At 66.9% G+C, this 18259-nt stretch overlaps 1 protein-coding gene across 6 annotated transcripts in view; it reads left to right on the forward strand.

Moving 5' to 3' along the window:
* CFAP65 (cilia and flagella associated protein 65) overlaps nucleotides 1-17332 on the forward strand; it is a 40693-nt gene extending 23361 nt beyond the window's left edge. For 4 of the 6 annotated variants that reach the window (XM_075932933.1, XM_075932934.1, XM_075932935.1 and 1 more), the window contains 12 exons: nucleotides 170-298; nucleotides 1519-1695; nucleotides 2398-2464; nucleotides 7694-7804; nucleotides 8304-8495; nucleotides 9103-9261; nucleotides 10300-10443; nucleotides 11578-11694; nucleotides 12516-12653; nucleotides 13080-13145; nucleotides 14019-14234; nucleotides 15435-15573. In XM_075932933.1, the coding sequence (XP_075789048.1) occupies nucleotides 170-298; nucleotides 1519-1695; nucleotides 2398-2464; nucleotides 7694-7804; nucleotides 8304-8495; nucleotides 9103-9261; nucleotides 10300-10443; nucleotides 11578-11694; nucleotides 12516-12653; nucleotides 13080-13145; nucleotides 14019-14234; nucleotides 15435-15512 (1594 nt within the window). In that variant the 3' untranslated portion in view covers nucleotides 15513-15573. Of the gene's footprint in view, nucleotides 1-169; nucleotides 299-1518; nucleotides 1696-2397; nucleotides 2465-7693; nucleotides 7805-8303; nucleotides 8496-9102; nucleotides 9262-10299; nucleotides 10444-11577; nucleotides 11695-12515; nucleotides 12654-13079; nucleotides 13146-13551; nucleotides 13562-14018; nucleotides 14235-15434; nucleotides 15574-15608; nucleotides 15759-16090; nucleotides 16361-16450; nucleotides 16586-16842 lie in introns of those variants that run through there. The other 2 variants (XM_075932938.1, XR_012905091.1) reach the window with 2 other exon arrangements.
* Nucleotides 17333-18259: the final 927 nt, after the last annotated feature.

An 18259-nucleotide genomic window follows, 5' to 3' on the forward strand; every position in this document is an offset into this window, starting at 1 on the left:
GGGTTTAAACATCTGGGCGCCTCCTCTCTGGGCAGCCGATGTTCCTGGAGCCCGCGTGAGGAGGGAAGGTCGCTCGCTTCTCCTGCCTGACCGCCAGGAGCCTCCCCAGGTGTCCAGCGCCTCCCTGCTCTTGGCTCGATTTCAGCTCCTCTTTCTCTGCCCTGCGCAGCGTCTGCCTGGTCCCCCCCGTGCACACCCCCGTCCTGCTGGACTTCAACTTTGGGGCTGCCCCCCTGGAAGCCGAGCCGTCCGTGGTGAGCCTCATGCTGGAGAACAGCGGGGTGGTGCCTGCGGAATGGTAGGCAGCACTCCTTCGACCGGTCCACGGGGCGAGGGCACGCGGCTTCGGGGCGTGTTCGGAGGGGCTGAATACAGCAAATTGGCAGGGACTTCACTGGGAGGGTGGGGAACACCCGACGGGGCTGTCCCCTCCCTCGGGGCACCGGGCACCGGCCACTGGGCTGGATGGGCCTTTGGGCTGAGCCCGCCTGGCCACTCCGACGTCCTGAACCACGTGGCATCACTCACCTTCTGCAGAGGGAGAGCAAGTTGTGCGGGACAGTCCCAGTCTGCATGGGCCCCGCCTGTGTCCTGCAGGTCAGGCCTGAGACTCGGGGTATCTGTGGGGGGAGGGGAGAGCCGGGGCTGGGTTCCCGGGGGCTCTTCGGGTGAGGCCTGAGACTCGGGGTATCTGTGGGGCGGAGGGTTCCCGGGGGATCTGCGGGTGAGGCCTGAGACTCAGGGGATATCTGTGGGAGGGTTCCCGGGGGCTCTGCGGGTGAGGCCTGAGACTCAGGGTATCTGTGGGGCGGGGGGTTCCCAGAGGCTCTGCGGGTTAGGCCTGAGACTCAGGGGATATCTGTGGGGGCGGGTTCCCGGGGGCTCTGCGGGTGAGGCCTGAGACTGGGGGGATATCTGTGGGCGGGGGAGGTTCCCGGGGGCTCTGCGGGTGAGGCCTGAGACTCAGGAGATATCTGTGGGGGGGTGGGGTTCCCGCGGGCTCTGCTGGTGAGGTCTGAGACTCGGGATATCTGCGGGGGGGGGGGGGGGTTGCCGGGGGCTCTGCGGGTGAGGTCTGAGAGTCAGGGGATATCTGTGGGGGGGGGGTTCCCGGGGGCTCTGCGGGTGAGGTCTGAGACTCAGGGGATATCTGGGGGGGGGTTCCCGGGGGCTCTGAGGGTGAGGTCTGAGACTCAGGGGATATCTATGGGGGGGGTTCCCGGGGGCTCTGCGGGTGAGGTCTGAGACTCAGGGGATATCTGGGGGGGGGGTTCCCGGGGGCTCTGCGGGTGAGGTCTGAGACTCAGGGGATATCTGTGGGGGGGGGGGTTCCCGGGGGCTCTGCGGGTCAGGCCTGAGACTGGGGGGAGTGGGGGCTCTGCGGGACAGAACCGAGGGGGAGGCAGTGGTGAGTGTCTAGCGTTCGGGCGTCTCCATGGCACGCTTGCCGTGAGCACGTGGCCCGCCAGGGAGTGCTGCCCGCCCTGCGCTGGCTGACTGGCTTTGCTGGGCCCCTAGGGCCTTTCTGTTCCCCTCTGACCAGAAGCTGGATGTGGAGCACTGGGCGGAGAGCACAGAGTTCGACCCCAGTGAGCTGCACCAGATGCGAGTCCAGGACAACCAGCTCTTCAGCGTGTCTCCAAAGTCGGGCAGACTCTTCCCAGGACAGGAGCAAACGGTGCAGCTCTCACACAGGTGACAGGCTCTGCCCCGGGCCTGGGCCTTCCCTTCCCTTCCCCAGGGCGCCGGCCAGGGTCCCCTACACCTCCCCACCCACGGGGCATCACCAGGCCGTCCCTCTGCTCTCACCCCAGCGTGTCAGCACGGGAGCCACGTCAGTATCTTGTCAAGCAGGGCTGCCGAGGCGCTAAGGGACGTGCTCTCTGGGCCCAGCCTGTGGGGCTGGCCGGAGGGACGGAGAGGTGGCTGGCTAGTGCCCTGTGTGGGCTTGGCTATTAGTAGCTTTTACTACTGGAGGCCGGCGGTGCGGGTGACAGCGGCTCGTACAGAGACGTTAGCCAGCTCTGCATTTACTTGGCGCCTGACCCTGATTGTCTCCGACTCGTTTGCACTTCAGGAACTCCGGGGCTCGGGCCTGTAAACTGCTGCCTGGCAGCCTCAGGCATTTGTGCCCCTCCCTGCCTCAGTGACCCCTGTGCACCAGTGACGCTCGTTAGCAGGGAAATGAAGAGCAGCTCGTTTGTCTGGGCTTAGCTTCCAGGCACTGGCGTCTGGTCTGCCTTTCTTTGCTGAAGGAGGTGCCAGAGCCCTTTACTGCCCGTATCTCCTCACCCTGAAGTTCCTTCCAGCCTTGGTTCTGCCACTCCGGGCCCAGGGGTAGATTTTTAGCGGTTCCCGTTCTCTCGCTCTCACCCTGGTGGTTTATCTCGCCCCTAGACATGATTTCATCGGCACCGATCGGCTCCCGGTCCTGCTGAAGGTCTCCCATGGCCGTGAGATTCTGGTAAGCTAGCAGAGATTCCCTCAGAGGCACAATGCAGTCAGTAAGCGGTGGCCTGCCCGTGGGGTCAGCACTGTGCCAGACGGTGGCGGGGTGCTGGGTGGAGATGCCTTCCTGTGGATGAGGCCTGTAACCCAGATTCCGACAGCTTGTGGTCCCCTGGCACCTTTCCTAGATGAGGGACCATTACATCAGTCTGAGCGCCTGCCGGGCACAGGCCGTTAGCAGCCAGGTCCCCCGGCACTGAGCCCAACAGCTCGCTTGATCACAGCAGGCTCCAGCGTCCGATAATCCCCTGTTAGAGCTGAGCTTTGCCATTGGGTTTGTCTGGACTTAGCTTCCAGGCACTGGCGCCCGGTCTGCCTGCCTTTGCTGAAGGAGATGCCAGAGCCCTTTACTGCCCTTATCGCCTCACCCTGAAGTTCCTTCCACCCTGTACTTAAGTCACCCCTCGACCTTCCTTGTGAGAAGCGGGACACATTGAGCTCTCCAGGTCTCTCCTCCAGGGCGTTTTCTCTAGCTCTTGACTCAGTACTGTGGCTCTTTCTGCACCGCCTCTGGTTTTGCAACGTCCCCTTTAAAATGTGCACCCCAGGACTTTACGCACCCGGCCGGCGCCTGTCTCACCAATTCCGTGCACAGATGTAAGATCGCTTTGGGGCTCGGTCCTGCCGGGAGGGCAGGGGGTGGGACTTGATGGCCTCGCGAGGTCCCTGCCGGTTGTAGGGTTCTGTGCGTCTGTCTCACTAGTGCCAATTTATTCATCCAAGGATCACATCAGCCCTTTTTGCCGTATCATCCACTGGGCGCTCATGCCCACTTGCTGTGCACTGTGGCCATAAGCCCTTCTCGGAGTCTGCGGAACAGTCCTGCTGCGGCAGAGCCGCTGGGTAAAGTCAGCGCGCTGAGTCAGGCGCGGGAAGCGGAGTCCCCTCGGCGTGCGGGGCTGGGTCGGGCGCGGGAAGCGGAGTCCCCTCGGTGTGCGGGGCTGAGTCAGGCACGGGAAGCGGAGTCCCCTCGGCGTGCGGGGCTGAGTCAGGCACGGGAAGCGGAGGCCCCTCGGCGTGCGGGGCTGGGTCGGGCACGGGAAGCGGAGGCCCCTCGGCGTGCGGGGCTGGGTCGGGCACGGGAAGCGGAGGCCCCTCGGCATGCGGGGCTGGGTCGGGCGCGGGAAGCGGAGGCCCCTCGGCGTGCGGGGCTGGGTCGGGCGCGGGAAGCGGAGTCCCCCTCGGCGTGCGGGGCTGGGTCGGGCGCGGGAAGCGGAGTCCCCTCGGCGTGCCGGGCTGGGTCGGGCGCGGGAAGCGGAGTCCCCTCGGCGTGCGGGGCTGGGTCGGGCGCGGGAAGCGGAGTCCCCTCGGCGTGCGGGGCTGGGTCGGGCGCGGGAAGCGGAGTCCCCTCGGCGTGCGGGGCTGGGTCGGGCGGGGGAAGCGGAGTCCCCTCGGCGTGCGGGGCTGGGTCGGGCGCGGGAAGCGGAGTCCCCTCGGCGTGCGGGGCTGGGTCGGGCGGGGGAAGCGGAGTCCCCTCGGCATGCGGGGCTGGGTCGGGCACGGGAAGCGGAGGCCCCTCGGCATGCGGGGCTGGGTCGGGCACGGGAAGCGGAGGCCCCTCGGCGTGCGGGGCTGGGTCGGGCACGGGAAGCGGAGGCCCCTCGGCATGCGGGGCTGGGTCGGGCGCGGGAAGCGGAGGCCCCTCGGCGTGCGGGGCTGGGTCGGGCGCGGGAAGCGGAGTCCCCCTCGGCGTGCGGGGCTGGGTCGGGCGCGGGAAGCGGAGTCCCCTCGGCGTGCGGGGCTGGGTCGGGCGCGGGAAGCGGAGTCCCCTCGGCGTGCGGGGCTGGGTCGGGCGCGGGAAGCGGAGTCCCCTCGGCGTGCGGGGCTGGGTCGGGCGCGGGAAGCGGAGTCCCCTCGGCGTGCGGGGCTGGGTCGGGCGGGGGAAGCGGAGTCCCCTCGGCGTGCGGGGCTGGGTCGGGCGCGGGAAGCGGAGTCCCCTCGGCGTGCGGGGCTGGGTCGGGCGGGGGAAGCGGAGTCCCCTCGGCGTGCGGGGCTGGGTCGCGTGCGGGAAGCGGAGTCCCCTCGGCGTGCGGGGCTGGGTCGGGCGCGGGAAGCGGAGTCCCCTCGGCGTGCCGGGCTGGGTCGGGCGCGGGAAGCGGAGTCCCCTCGGCGTGCGGGGCTGGGTCGGGCGGGGGAAGCGGAGTCCCCTCGGCGTGCGGGGCTGGGTCGGGCGCGGGAAGCGGAGTCCCCTCGGCGTGCGGGGCTGGGTCGGGCGGGGGAAGCGGAGGCCCCTCGGCGTGCGGGGCTGGGTCGGGCGGGGGAAGCGGAGTCCCCTCGGCGTGCGGGGCTGGGTCGGGCGCGGGAAGCGGAGTCCCCTCGGCGTGCGGGGCTGGGTCGGGCGCGGGAAGCGGAGTCCCCTCGGCGTGCGGGGCTGGGTCGGGCGCGGGAAGCGGAGTCCCCTCGGCGTGCGGGGCTGGGTCGCGTGCGGGAAGCGGAGTCCCCTCGGCGTGCGGGGCTGGGTCGGGTGGGGGAAGCGGAGTCCCCTCGGCGTGCGGGGCTGGGTCGGGTGGGGGAAGCGGAGTCCCCTCGGCGTGCGGGGCTGGGTCGGGCGCGGGAAGCGGAGGCCCCTCGGGGTGCGGGGCTGGGTCGGGCGCGGGAAGCGGAGGCCCCTCGGCGTGCGGGGCTGGGTCGGGCGCGGGAAGCGGAGTCCCCTCGGCGTGCGGGGCTGGGTCGGGCGCGGGAAGCGGAGTCCCCTCGGCGTGCGGGGCTGGGTCGGGCGGGGGAAGCGGAGTCCCCTCGGCGTGCGGGGCTGGGTCGGGCGCGGGAAGCGGTGTCCCCTCGGCGTGCGGGGCTGGGTCGGGCGCGGGAAGCAGAGTCCCCTCGGCCTGCGGGCTGGGTCGGGCGGGGGAAGCGGAGTCCCCTCGGCGTGCGGGGCTGGGTCGGGCGGGGGAAGCGGAGTCCCCTCGGCGTGCGGGGCTGGGTCGGGCGCGGGAAGCGGAGGCCCCTCGGCGTGCGGGGCTGGGTCGGGCGCGGGAAGCGGAGGCCCCTCGGCGTGCGGGGCTGGGTCGGGCGCGGGAAGCGGAGTCCCCTCGGCGTGCGGGGCTGGGTCGGGCAGGGGAAGCGGAGTCCCCTCGGCGTGCGGGGCTGGGTCGGGCGCGGGAAGCGGAGTCCCCTCGGCGTGCGGGGCTGGGTCGGGCGGGGGAAGCGGAGTCCCCTCGGCGTGCGGGGCTGGGTCGCGTGCGGGAAGCGGAGTCCCCTCGGCGTGCGGGGCTAGGTCGGGCGGGGGAAGCGGAGTCCCCTCGGCGTGCGGGGCTGGGTCGGGCGCGGGAAGCGGAGTCCCCTCGGCGTGCGGGGCTGGGTCGGGCGGGGGAAGCGGAGTCCCCTCGGCGTGCGGGGCTGGGTCGGGCGCGGGAAGCGGAGTCCCCTCGGCGTGCGGGGCTGGGTCGGGCGCAGGAAGTGGAGGCTCCTGATCTGCGGGCTGCTAAGTGTGTGTGCGGTGCTTGGAGAGGGTCATGCTGGTACGGTGCCTGGGGAACCCTTTACGGCCTGTTTGTCTGGTCTTGTTCTCTTCGTGTATCTTCCTGGCCCGGGTGAGGAGCGTTAGACCGGCACCAGCATCATGTCTCCGCAGCTCTTGTTAACTCTAGAGCTACAGCAGCACCTCCTGGGGGCTCCTGGCAGCCCAGGGCTCTGTGGGCCTCCCCGCTCCTGTCCCCCGCTTGCTGTACCAGCTCGCCCGCCGGGGCTCAGGAGACAGTTTCACGTTTGGCTCCGAGGTTGCGTTGTGGGGCGCTGAGACCTCCAGTCTCTCGTGGACTCTGCCTGCCTCCTTTCCGACAGCTGTTTCTGGGGTCCCTCAGCGTCGCAGCCACGCCCTAGATCAGGCAGCTCTGGGACACTCCATAGGGGAATTATAGCTTGCGGATCCCTGCCCCATGTGGCTCAAGATCTGCCATTCCTGGGGCGCTGCAGGCCTGGGGTTCTCTGAGTCCCTTCCTGCTGCACTGCAGAGGGGACCCTGTTGGTAACTCCACGGGTCTGCCGCTTCGCCTGTACACTTGGCAGTTCTGCGGAGGCCTCTCGGCTCTCGCGCTTCGGAGACCCCCAGGACTGGGTGGCCGGCTGAGCGTGAGGGCCTGCCACAGACTGGGAGGAAGGGCTGTCCCTTGCAGTCCTGCCTTGATCGGGCGGGTTGTGATGGCGCATTGGGGACCCCCGAGCCTGCACCCCCGTCCTCAGCCAGATGTGACTCCTCCAGCCAGTAGAACGGGGGGGCTTATTGCTTCTCAGAGATCCAGCACGGCCCGGGTTCCCTGTGGGCCCAGGAGTAAGGGGCCGGCAGCCTCGGCCCCCTTGGCGTAGGAGTCCCCAGACCTCTGAAGCCCCCGCACTCGATTTTGTCTGTTCTCTTCGTGATTGCCCAGCCCAGACTGCCCCTTGGCCAAACCCCAGACCACACAGTCCCTCAGTAGCCACCCCCCGTCCTGTGTCTAACCCCTTGCCCTGGCCAAGGGAGAAGTTGCTAGGCCTCTGTCTACGCACTTGTCCGCAGGAACTCTCCCCCCCAGCTGGGCAATGCTTACAGAGGCCAGTAGGGGTCACCCACAGCCCAACACAGCAACCAGTGAACGCCCAACCAGAGTGGGCCCAGGGCCACGAGTGCACAGCCCCCCACTGCGTCACACGGGTACCTCTCCAGGTAGAGGGGTAAAGTGCCAGAGCTGTCTCCCAGCTCTCCGGCTGGCAACATGCCTCTCCCGTTGTTCTGGTGTGGTTGTGGCACGGCCGTGAGGGGGCTCTGCCTCTCCCGTTGTTCTGGTGTGGTTGTGGCACGGCTGTGAGGGGGCTCTGCCTCTCCCGTTGTTCTGGTGTGGTTGTGGCACGGCTGTGAGGGGGCTCTGCCTCTCCCGTTGTTCTGGTGTGGTTGTGGCACGGTCGTGAGGGGCGCTCTGCCTCTCCCGTTGTTCTGGTGTGGTTGTGGCACGGCTGTGAGGGGGCTCTGCCTCTCCCGTTGTTCTGGTGTGGTTGTGGCACGGTCGTGAGGGGCGCTCTGCCTCTCCCGTTGTTCCGGTGTGGTTGTGGCACGGCTGTGAGGGGGCTCTGCCTCTCCCGTTGTTCCGGTGTGGTTGTGGCACGGCTGTGAGGGGGCTCTGCCTCTCCCGTTGTTCCGGTGTGGTTGTGGCACGGCCGTGAGGGGGTGCTGCCGGGTGAGAATGGCTGTTTCTTTTCCCCGCCTGCACTGCAGCTGAATTTCCTTGGCGTGACCGTGGGACAGGAGCAGCGGTACGTTCACTTCACCTCCACCAAGCACCTGTTCACTCCCATCGCCATTGGCAGCTCCAGCCCACCCCGACAGGTGAGCAGCCCGAAGGACGCGCCGGGCAGGCAGAGCGGAGCAGCTCGCGCGCCGGCCGGCCCTGGGGAGGGCAGGGCGCAGCCGCACGTGCTCGGCTGGGCAGTAGCCGTGCCAGGGAAGTGGAGCCTCCCACGGAGGGTTTGAGACCGGAACTAGCCAGAGCCCTGCAGCTGGGCTGTCGGGCCGGTTCTGCATTGCAGGCCAGGTGGGGGAGCGGCGGGTCCGAATCTCTGAGCTCCGCTTCCCAGAGCGGCTGCCACTGGCCCGGAGAAAAACTCTGGTGGGCAGCGGGAGGGGCGCTCTAGCATGGAGGGGGCGAGCCGGGGGCTTTGTGTGGGCTGCTGATGGTGGCTGCTGTTTTGAATTCTGGGGTCTCCTCCCTCCAAGCCTCGGTTTTATCAAATGCCCTGACATAGGCGCGTCACTAGCCCACCGCTGAGGGCTGGCACTAGCTTGCAGCGGGGCACCGCGAGCACTGCCCCCCTCCTGCCCCCTGCAGATCTATGAGCTGTACAACGGGGGCTGCATGGCTGTGGCTTATGAGATTCAGCTGGACTCTGTGACGAAGATCCAGGAGGAGAATTTCCAGCACCCGGTGTTTGTCTGTCTGAACCCCAGGGGGGAGATCGCTCCCGGCTCGACAAGCCACATCGAGTGGGTCTTCTCGCCGCTGGAAGCCAGGACGTACTCCGTAAGACGCTCCTCAGCCTAAGCGAGTCGCGGTGTCACGTGCTTTTCCCGGGGGCCTGCGGGGCCAGCGTCTTGTGGCCCTCTCTGTTCACATCAGACAGAGGCTTGGTGGGGTTGGATTTAAATCGTTTGTCCTCGGGAAACATCGATTTTGCCTGACACGCTGAAACTGACAAAATTCTGGGTGCCCTGGGCAAGCGCAGCCCTGGACGTAGGGCCTCTAGGGATCTGGTATCACTGGCCCCGTGGCCAGGCAGGGGGTCCCCTGCAGCCTGGGGCGAGGAATCCGGGTAAGACCAGAGAACTTGGGGCCTGAGCGGTCTAGAGGGAGACTCAGGCCCTTGGAGCGGCAGCAGATCCTAGCGGCTGTAGGCTCAGGCTGCATACTCCCGAGACAGAGCTGTTGTCCAGTACAGTTATGTAACCCGCGTGCCCGGCCCCTCTCGGTGGCTGCTGGGGGCTTAGCTCGTCAGTGTTCCCAGGAATCCCAGTGCAGCAGGCAGCAGGCCGCTTACTCCAAAGTTGTCCCGCTCCGCTAGCAACGGCACCGCTTTGTTAGACCCTCAGCATGCAGCCCTGACTGTGCCCTGTCGCCCTTTCTGTGGCAGGTGGATGTCCCCATCCACATCTTGGAGGGAGATTCAGCTCTGATCACCTTCCAGGGAATAGGCTACGACCCCCATATTCTGGGAGAGACCGCCCAGTTCGACCAAGTCTCGTCTCCTTCCGTGACTCCGAGCTCTTCCAAACTGACCGTGCCTGGGCAGGTGAGCCCCGGCTGGGATACTGCCATAGCCACCGCGTGGGAACGGCAGCCCTTCCAGAATGCGTGGCAGGCGGCCTCTTCTCTGAGCCTCTGACTCCAGGCGGCGCTCCCTAGCCCGCTGCTGGAAAAGCCAGATTCCTGTCTGTGCCCCCGACCCTGCATCCCAGGCCTCAGCCAGACGTGACTCCGCCAGCCAGTAGAGTAAAAATGGGTTTGTTGCTTCTCCGAGATACCGCCCAGCGTAGGTTTGATGTAGGCACAGGATAGGCCAACAGCCCTACTTCCCTTGGGGGGAGGGGCTCACAGACCCTGAACCCCCTGTGCTGGTTTTAGTCTCCTTCCTCCATGCTTCCCCACGCTCCGACTGCCCAGCTCCCAGCCCTGCCCCCAGCCAGGTGTCCGTCTCCACCTCCCTCCCTTTGCCTCTGGGAAGAGCCTTGTTATCTGCCCAGGCTGGGCCTAGGTGTCTGGGCCAATGCATATGTGGGTGAGTCCGTGGGAATCACACAGCCCAGCGCAGCCAGGTGGGGGCACCGGGTTACAGAGCAGACAGCCCCCCACTACGTCCCACTGTGTACGGCGGCTGTTGCCCTGAAAACCTCTTTACTCCAGGTCCCATTTCCACGGGCCCCAGAACCAGAGCGGTTGCTGCGATGTTGGCGCGTGACCCTTGCGCTAGTGACGATTAAGCGCCGGGAGCAGAGCAGCTTTTCCTTGGCAGTGCCCGTGTCCAAAGACAGCCGTGCCCCTTGCTTCCTGGGCAGGCTGCTCAGCCAGTGCACTAGGGATCCCTTGGTCTGCACACGGCCAGCAGGGTGGCTCCTTACACAGGGCAAGGAACAGCTTGTTCACGGAGGCCGCATGGCCCCTTGGAGGACAGGCCAGGCCCTGGCGCCAGGCAGGAGTTGCCTGCTTGGAACAGTATGCCCAGCATTAAATACATCTGGGGCTTCCCCGCTGACCAGACTGCTAGAGGGTGCAGAGGGAAGTGCACCCATCTTCTCTGGCTGACGGTCCTGCCTGGTTTCTCTCCTTCCAGCCAGCCTTCTTGTCCCAGCACAGGGTGTGCCTCGGAAACATCCCAGTCTACAGCAAGCCCAGCCGGCTCGTCTTTCTCAACAATGCCTCCGAGAGTGAGGCAGTCCTCTTTGCCTGGCGCGTCGGCCCATCGAGTGCGAGCGAGGTAAGGTCTCCTTTCGGCTCCGCCGCTGGGCGGGGAAGGGCCCTGCGGTCTGACTGCCTCCAGACAGCGTCTGATGGGCACTTCCGTGGCGTCTGTAGTGGCAGACGGGAGGAAAGATGATTAGAAACTGGAGGATGATGACTGGGGATGTGAGCAAAGACACCGGGGAGGCCTACAGCTGGGTTTGAGTGGAGTGAAACGAGGCTCACGGGATCGGTTGGCAAAGGGTTCCCCAGCCGACAGATCCATGTCTAGACTACCGCGCTGTGCCGGATCAGCTGTTTATTTTAATGAAGCCGGGATGATTTAAATCCCCGCTTCTCTGCCTATGCCGGGTAGCCTAATCTACATGCTTCTGTCGCCAGTCTAGACATACTCTCAGAGTGCATAAGGTAGGGGGCCTCAGAGACCTTAAAATACCCCGCCCCTAAAGGCTTCTCCCCAGGGTCACAGATTCCCTGACCTTGGGGGAGACGCTGCCGTCGCCCAAACGCCAAGCCCCTTGAGAATCCCGGGGAAGCTCTTCCTGTGGGCTACCCCCAAGCTCTTTAACACTCCTTCGGAGAGAGCTTGAAAACAAGCGGCATTTTCTGAATAGGACACAGGATCAGATCACGGGCGTAAAAAGCTGCTTCTATTAGCAAAACAAGGAAGACCTATCTGGTTGGTTGCTAGGGGTTACATTTGCATTTATCAATGAAAAAAAGCAGATTAAAAGCACAGAGATTAGCTTCCCTGGGATTCAGTTTACAAGTTACAGTGTTGCGGGGCGGGGGGGGGGGGGGGCACCTGGGCTCAGCACAGAGTTCAGCAAACCCCAAACTAAAGAAAATAGCTTGTGTCTAAATAAACATTCCCTAGTCACCCACATACCGGTTGCTCCTGGCTCAGTCCATCTCTGTATCTCTCCTCTGGCCACACAGACTGCAGCTGGGAGACCACTGCTTCCAGTTCAGATCTCACACTCCCCCACTGGCTCTCCTGGCTCCCTGCCAGCACTTCCTGGAGCTTCTGAGAGACCCCTTGGCTCTGGGTTTAACTCTTTACAGGCAGTGTAGGTAACTGAGTGGCTGGGATGTCTAGGAGAGGGCAGTGCCTGTCCCATCCGTCACCCGAGTCCTTGTTGTGTCTTAGTTGCTACAGATCGTACCGGAGACGGGGGTCATGCAGCCCAGGGCCAGTACCCACTGCATCATCACCCTGCACGCATCTGGGAACGCACGCTTCTACAGCGTGGATCTGGTGTGTGAGGTGAGCCTGGGAGGAGCCTGCATCCTTCACTGCCTCTAGGGCGGCCCCCGGCAGCAAACAGCCTACTACTGACTCAGGCACCGGAGCGCTCGATCCCCGCTCCTGCCTGGGCTGTGGCCGTGGCTCAGCATAGAAAAATTAACTGTGAGAAAAGCTTGTGTAATGAGTAATGTGCTGAGCTGGGCCTGGCACTTTCCCCGTTTACATCACTCGCCTTGCCCCGGGGTGGCAGGGAGAGACAGGACTCGCCTTGCCGGGGGGGGGGGGAGATGGGGAGAGACAGGACTCGCCTTGCCCGGGGGGGGGGGAGATGGGGAGAGACAGGACTCGCCTTGCCCGGGGGGGGGGGGGCGGGGAGACACAGGACTCGCCTTGCCCGGGGGGGAGGCGGGGAGATGGGGAGAGACAGGACTCGCCTTGCCCGGGGGGGGGGGGGGCGGGGAGACACAGGACTCGCCTTGCCCGGGGGGGCGGGGAGGCGGGGAGAGACAGGACTCGCCTTGCCCGGGGGGGGGGGGGGGGAGATGGGGAGAGACAGGACTCGCCTTGCCCGGGGGGGGGGGGGAGATGGGGAGAGACAGGACTCGCCTTGCCCGGGGGGGGGGGGAGATGGGGAGAGACAGGACTCGCCTTGCCCGGGGGGGGGGGCGGGGAGACACAGGACTCGCCTTGCCCGGGGGGGGGGGGGCGGGGAGACACAGGACTCGCCTTGCCCGGGGGGCAGGCGGGGAGAAAGATGCAGCCATGGAGCTGGGGGAGTCCTGCATCCCATGCTGATTGCTGGGGACCTTGCTCCCTCTAATCCAGGGTTGGTCTCCTAGGTGGTCGTGCAGCAGAGCCTGGCTGGCTATGAGCGGGCGCTGCAGGCGTGGGAAGCCGAGCGGGAGCGGCAGGCTGTGGAATTCACCATCTCGGAGAAGGACCTGGGTGCGGAGAGCAATCCGAAGCAGCATGCCCGAGTAAGGACCGGTTCCTGGGGAGCCTCCTTTTGTTTTCCCAACTTCTCCGCAGGATCTGGGGTTCAGCGAGGAACCGTCCCTAAATCGTAGCCCGTCTGGCGGATGCAGGCGAGGGGTCGTCGTTCCCCCGCTCACGTGGCCGGTTACTGGTAGAGCCCATGATGATCTTGGCTCTTTTGCTTTACCCACTAAATCCCTCCGAGCTTTTGCTGGGTGTGTAGCGGGAAGGGCCGAGCCGGGGTAGCTCTGGAAGGAAATCAAAAGACCCTTGTCCGGCAAGCTCTGAAACGACCGGTCGTCTGGAGTGTGGAAGGGAGGGTCTGACGGGAGCCTGGGGAGACGCAAACCGGAGACGCTGGGTGAGGGGAACACCGAGCCTGGCTCTGCTTTTTATTCCCCTTCACTCGGGTTTTCCTTCCTCTTTAGAACGCGCCAGGCTCCTCTGCCGAGGAAAAACTCGCTCAGCCCCCCGCGGCGACCAGCAAGTACAAGGTAAGGGCTCCGCCCCCGCAAGCTGGAGACTGGGGGCGGGAGGACAGAGCCAGCAAGACTCGTGGCTTGGAAGGCTGAAGCGCCGAGCTGGGAGGAGGCGTTGGTCCATAGAGGGGGCTGCTTGGCTGGGGCGGGTTAAAGATGCTGCTGGGTGAAGGTCTGGCACCGCAGAGCTTTGGACCCGTGGCCAGAGGATTCGGTGGCCGCGCGTCGGGGTGCCTGGCCGAGGGGACAGTACTAGGGGCTGTGGGACCTCAAGCAGGGGGCTCTAGGACTGGGGTGGCTGTGTGCATCCAGCGCGGCGTGTCTGGAGCCGCCAGAGCCGGTGCGAGGCTGGGGCTGGGGGCACCCCCATTGCTCACCGGCAGGGGCAGGGAGGCTGGCTGGGACGGAGATGGCTGAGGAGGAAGCTGCAGGCTTTGGCTGTAGGCCCCGGTTGGCTCCTGCGAGCTCTGCCAGCGATGACCCACCCCCCGCGTGCAAGGGGCGCCAGTCCCGCGAGGATGGGCGGCGGCGGCAGGACCGTTCCCCTCCGCCGGCGGCGACGCTGGGGGCGATGCAGGCTGAGTTGCCCTTTTGCCTGGGGCCCGTCTTCCCGCAGGGCTCCGTGAGCTCAGGCAGGCGCCGAACGCCGGGCCAGGAGCGCTCTGCACACACGGAGGTGCCAGGCCTCCGGCGGCGCCAGCCTGGGGCCAGTCCCCTTTCATCCCCCTTAGCCCCGTGCTGGGGTGCTGCCTCCTCTCCTTGGTGCCTGCGTGGATGGTCCCACCCCCGCCCAGTTGCGCTCACTCCCTGCCCCTGGGCGGAGCGCCGACGGCGAGGGGCAATGCCAGCCATAGGCTCAGCAAAGGGGCATTTCTGTCCTCCCCACAGACTCTGCCCCCCATTAAAAAACCTGCCTGCGCCCAGCCTGCCCGCCAGCCGCTGCCAGAGGCGGCCCCTGCTGGACAGAGAAGCCAGCGGACGGTGGGCCAAGCCGGAGCCCCCCAGGTCCCACCTGCTGCACCTTGGAGTGACCGCCAGGTCCCATTCCATGGACGACTTCCTGGGCAGCTTCTGCTCCGAGCTGCCCTCGCACTTCCTGTGCTGGTAAGACCAGAGGCCGCTGGCGCCCTGCCCAGAGCCCCACGTGTGCCCGGGGCCCTGCTGCCTTAGGAAAGGGGCTGCGGGTCCGGGCTCGGGGGGCCCCTGGGCTGCAGGCACCGTGTGTTATCCAGCCCCCCGGCCAGGGTGTGAGGGAGGCGGCTCCGCCCCCTGCCGGGCTGGAGCCGCATCGCCAGGAGCAGCTCTGTCCCCGCAGCTCCCATTGGCTGGGAAGCGTGTGTATGTGTGTGGGGGGGGGGGTATCTGCAGGCCATCGCCACCACCACCACCAAAGGGGCACTTCTCAGGTAGGCACCCAGCATCCCAAGCCCTGAGCCCCTCCCAGGCCCTGCACCCCAATCCCTGCAGCCTAATCCCCCACTCCCTCCTAAACCCCACACCCCAAACTTGAGCCTGCCCAGACCCCCTCCCCGTCTGCTCTGAGTCCCCCCTGTACGCCGAACCCCTCCCCCCATGCCCGCTGTCCTGCCTCCACCTGCAGCCCTCTCCCACTCTTTGAACCCCTCGTGTTTGGCCTCTCCCTGGGGCCTGGAGGGCCCCCCGAATCTCATAGGCCCGTGCCCTCAGAAGCGCTAACTCTGCCCTGCCTAGGATGAGAAGCTCGGCAGCTATTTCCCAGCCCGCAGCTGGCGACGGGTGCGTCTCCGCGGGTGGCAGGGGCAGTTCAGGGAGGCTGACACCAGCAGCCTGGCTGGGGTGACAGCTTGGCACTGCCTCTTGTGACTGTAATGTCCCTGTGTCCCTTTGCCTGGCCTCCAAGTGGCACCTCGACTTCCCTCTGCTGGCTGCTGCCGGCACCTCCAGCTCAGAACCCCCGCTGGCTCCTGCCCCTGGCTCTGTACGGGCAGGACTCGGACGCCCTCTCCCCTGCGGTGCTGGCCAGAGAACACGCCAGCTGGCAGAGGCGGCGGCTTGGAGCCATCGGCCCCCGGTCCAGGCTGGCTGCAGTTCACTGGCATCAGTAATCCCCGTGGGTCGAGGCTGATCTGCTCACCTGCTTGTGTGAGTGGCAGCTGCCTGCGGCGCGAGGCGGAACCCTTCCGCCCATTCCCTCGCCCTGCCCTGGCTCCCAGCCGCTTGCCAGCACGGCGGCCTGCTGCTCCACAGCACCGTCCCCTCCCCGGATCCAGTGGGGCCCCGGCGAGCTGTCCTCGGGCTTCCCAGAGCGCCCTTGTCTGTCGTCAGAGCCCATCTCCCGCATCGAGAGGTTCTCCGGGCCAGGCTGGGGAGCCAGTGTCTGCTTCAGCCCCGGTGTGTGCGTGATGCTACCGACTGATCACAGCCCGGCCCCTCCGCCCCCGCCGCGTGCAGGCCCTGGCCTGTGTCCGGACAGCCCCTCTGCCCTTTTCTCGCTGCCAGGGACTGCCAGGAGAGGGCGGGCGAGAGCAAGGCTGAGGCCGGGCCGCAGGAGGCGGGAGCCCTCGGGACAGACCCGCGTCTCCTGGCGCTGGCTGGCTCCTCCGAACAGGAGCAGCAGATGGTCGCTGATGTGCTGATGGCAGTGCTCAGGTACAGGCCCTTCCCTTGGGGTCAGAGTCCCGCGGCAGGCCCCTTCCCCTAGCTCCTGGGGACAACAGGGCTGCCAGCCCCGGCCGGAGCGCCCCTCGCAGGAGCTGACCACTAGCCGCTGCTTGGACCGGCAGTGGCAGCTGGATCGTCTGCCGTGGAGACGCACCCGAGGGAGCTCGAGTCCCGGTGCTGGCGGGCCAAGCTGCTCACTGGCCCCGGGAGAGCTGCTGGCTGGGGTTCCCAAAGGGCCGGTTCCCTGAGGCCGCGGGCCTGGCGGGCAGGCTTCGAGGCGCCTCTGTCCCTGAGCCTTTGTCCCTTTCCCTCCCCTGCAGAGGCCTGCTGGAGGACAGCCAGTTCCAGCAGGCCATGAGCCAGAGCCTGGCGGAGCCCGTGCCCTACTTCCACCAGTTCTGGTCTGAAGAGTCAGCACCGCTCGGGGGCAGCAGGCAGAGCCCGGGTGGCTCCCCAGATCCGTGTGCCAGGGGCAGGGCGGGAGCGGAGGAGAGGGGCGAGCCTGCGCTGAGCCCAGGCGGCTCCCCCAGGGCGGCTCAGGACAGCCTGCACAGTGCCCTTGGCCAGGAGGAGAAGGAGGCGCTTGCCAGGTGAGGAGGGGCCCGGCTGGCATGTGGTGGGCCGGCTGTGGGGAGCGCAGCGCGGGGCCCGAATCCCTGACCTCCCCCTTACACCTCTAGGCTGCCCGTGGCCAGGAGCCTGGTGCAGCGGGTGCTGGAGAACACGCTCCAGAACATAATGGTGGAGGCCAGCCGCGGCGAGGTGGTTCTGACGGCCCGGCCCAGGGTGATCGCCTTGCCCCCCTCCACCCAAAGGTAAGGGCAGGCCTGATTCTGGCATCCCCTCTGCCAGAAGCTTCTTCCAGTGGGGCTTGTGCGTTTGCCCCAGGAAATGGGGAGCAGCGGGGGAGGGGAACGTGGGGCCCCCCCCAGCCTCCTGGGCACAGGAAGAGCTGGGAGCAAAACGGGAAGGGAGGGGCTGGGCCCCGGGGCTGGGTGCGGGAGGAGGAGGGCGACTCGCAGGAGGCCTGCGGAAGATGCTGCCAGGTCCAAGGGACTCTCTTCTCTTTCAGAGGCATCAGCCCAGCAGCCCCGGGCCAGCCAGCGTTGCTGTTGCACCCCGCAGGGCCCGGGCCCAGCCCGCCGGCAGAGGACGCGGGAACTGAGGGTCGCCCCCAGATCGTCCTGTCTGCCTAGGCGGCCGGCGTGCCCAGAGCCACTGCCCACACCAGCCCGTCCAAGCCCCGGCTGCTCTCCGAGGCCGGCAGCCCGCAGCACCAGGCTCCTGGGCACTCGCGGCTCAGAGAGGACACAGGCCCGGCCCCGGGCAGGGAGCTGGGCGTGTCGATGAAGGGGGTCCCTGCGCCCCTTGCCCCGGGCAGGGCCGTGGTTCGCTCTACACGGGGCGTGCGGCTGGCGCCCAGCCCCTCCTGCGCGCGTTCCGGTCACGCAGCCTGGCCAGCAGCCGCCGCGCTCGCGTGCTGGCGAAATGGGATCTGGCCGGCGGCACACGGACCCCTCGGGTGCTGCCAAATAAAAGGGGCTGTACGGCGAGTGCCACGAGGCTCGCGCCCGGACTGCTTCCGCCACGGCCCCGTCCTGCCATGGGCAGCGTGGCTGTGGCCTAAGGCCCGCGGCGCCTGGGGCTGCGCACGGCCTGTCTCCCCTCGGCACCCAGGGCCTGGCAGGCAGAACAGGGCCGGGCCCCGGGCCCGGAAGAGGCTTTGTCCTAAACAGGCAGGGCTAGCAGCTGCCGATAGGTGGCACCAGCTCCTTAGTAGAAGTGCCAAGCGGTTCAGCCCGGCTCCCAGACCAGGCCCCTCCTGTTCCTGGGCCTTGGGGGGGGGGGGGGGGGCGCCAGGCAGCGCGACTGAGCTCCTCTCCCCCCGGCCAGCCCCTGTGTGGGGTAAGACGGCCGTGGCCTCCCACCCCTGCCCAGCTGTCTCCTGGGCCCATGCCTGGCTAAAAGCCAGGCCAGCTGTGCTGTGCCTAGTGCAGGCTGGCACCCTGGGCCTGGTGCAGCAGTAGGGCAACACATTGTGCCTGGTGCCTTTGGGCCCCGTGTACTGAGACACCTCCGTGTGGGGGGCATTACGAAGGGTATATTGTCCCAGATACCCGGGCAGCCCTGGCTCTGCCTTTGGGCCCCGTGTACTGGGATACCCCCGTGCGTGGGGCGTTACGAAGGGTATATTGCCCCAGATACCCGAGCAGCCCTGGCTCTGCCTTTGGGCCCCGTGTACTGGGATACCCCCGTGCGTGGGGCGTTATGAAGGGTATATTGCCCCAGATACCCGAGCAGCCCTGCCTCTGCCTTTGGGCCCCGTGTACTGAGATACCCCCGTGCATGGGGCTTTACGAAGGGTATATTGCCCCGGATACCCGGGCAGCCCTGGCTCTGCCTTTGGGCCCTGTGTACTGGGATACCCCCGTGCGTGGGGCGTTATGAAGGGTATATTGCCCCGGATACCCGGGCAGCCCTGGCTCTGC

Source organism: Pelodiscus sinensis, chromosome 7, assembly GCF_049634645.1.
Source record: "Pelodiscus sinensis isolate JC-2024 chromosome 7, ASM4963464v1, whole genome shotgun sequence".
Lineage (NCBI taxonomy): Eukaryota > Metazoa > Chordata > Testudines > Trionychidae > Pelodiscus > Pelodiscus sinensis.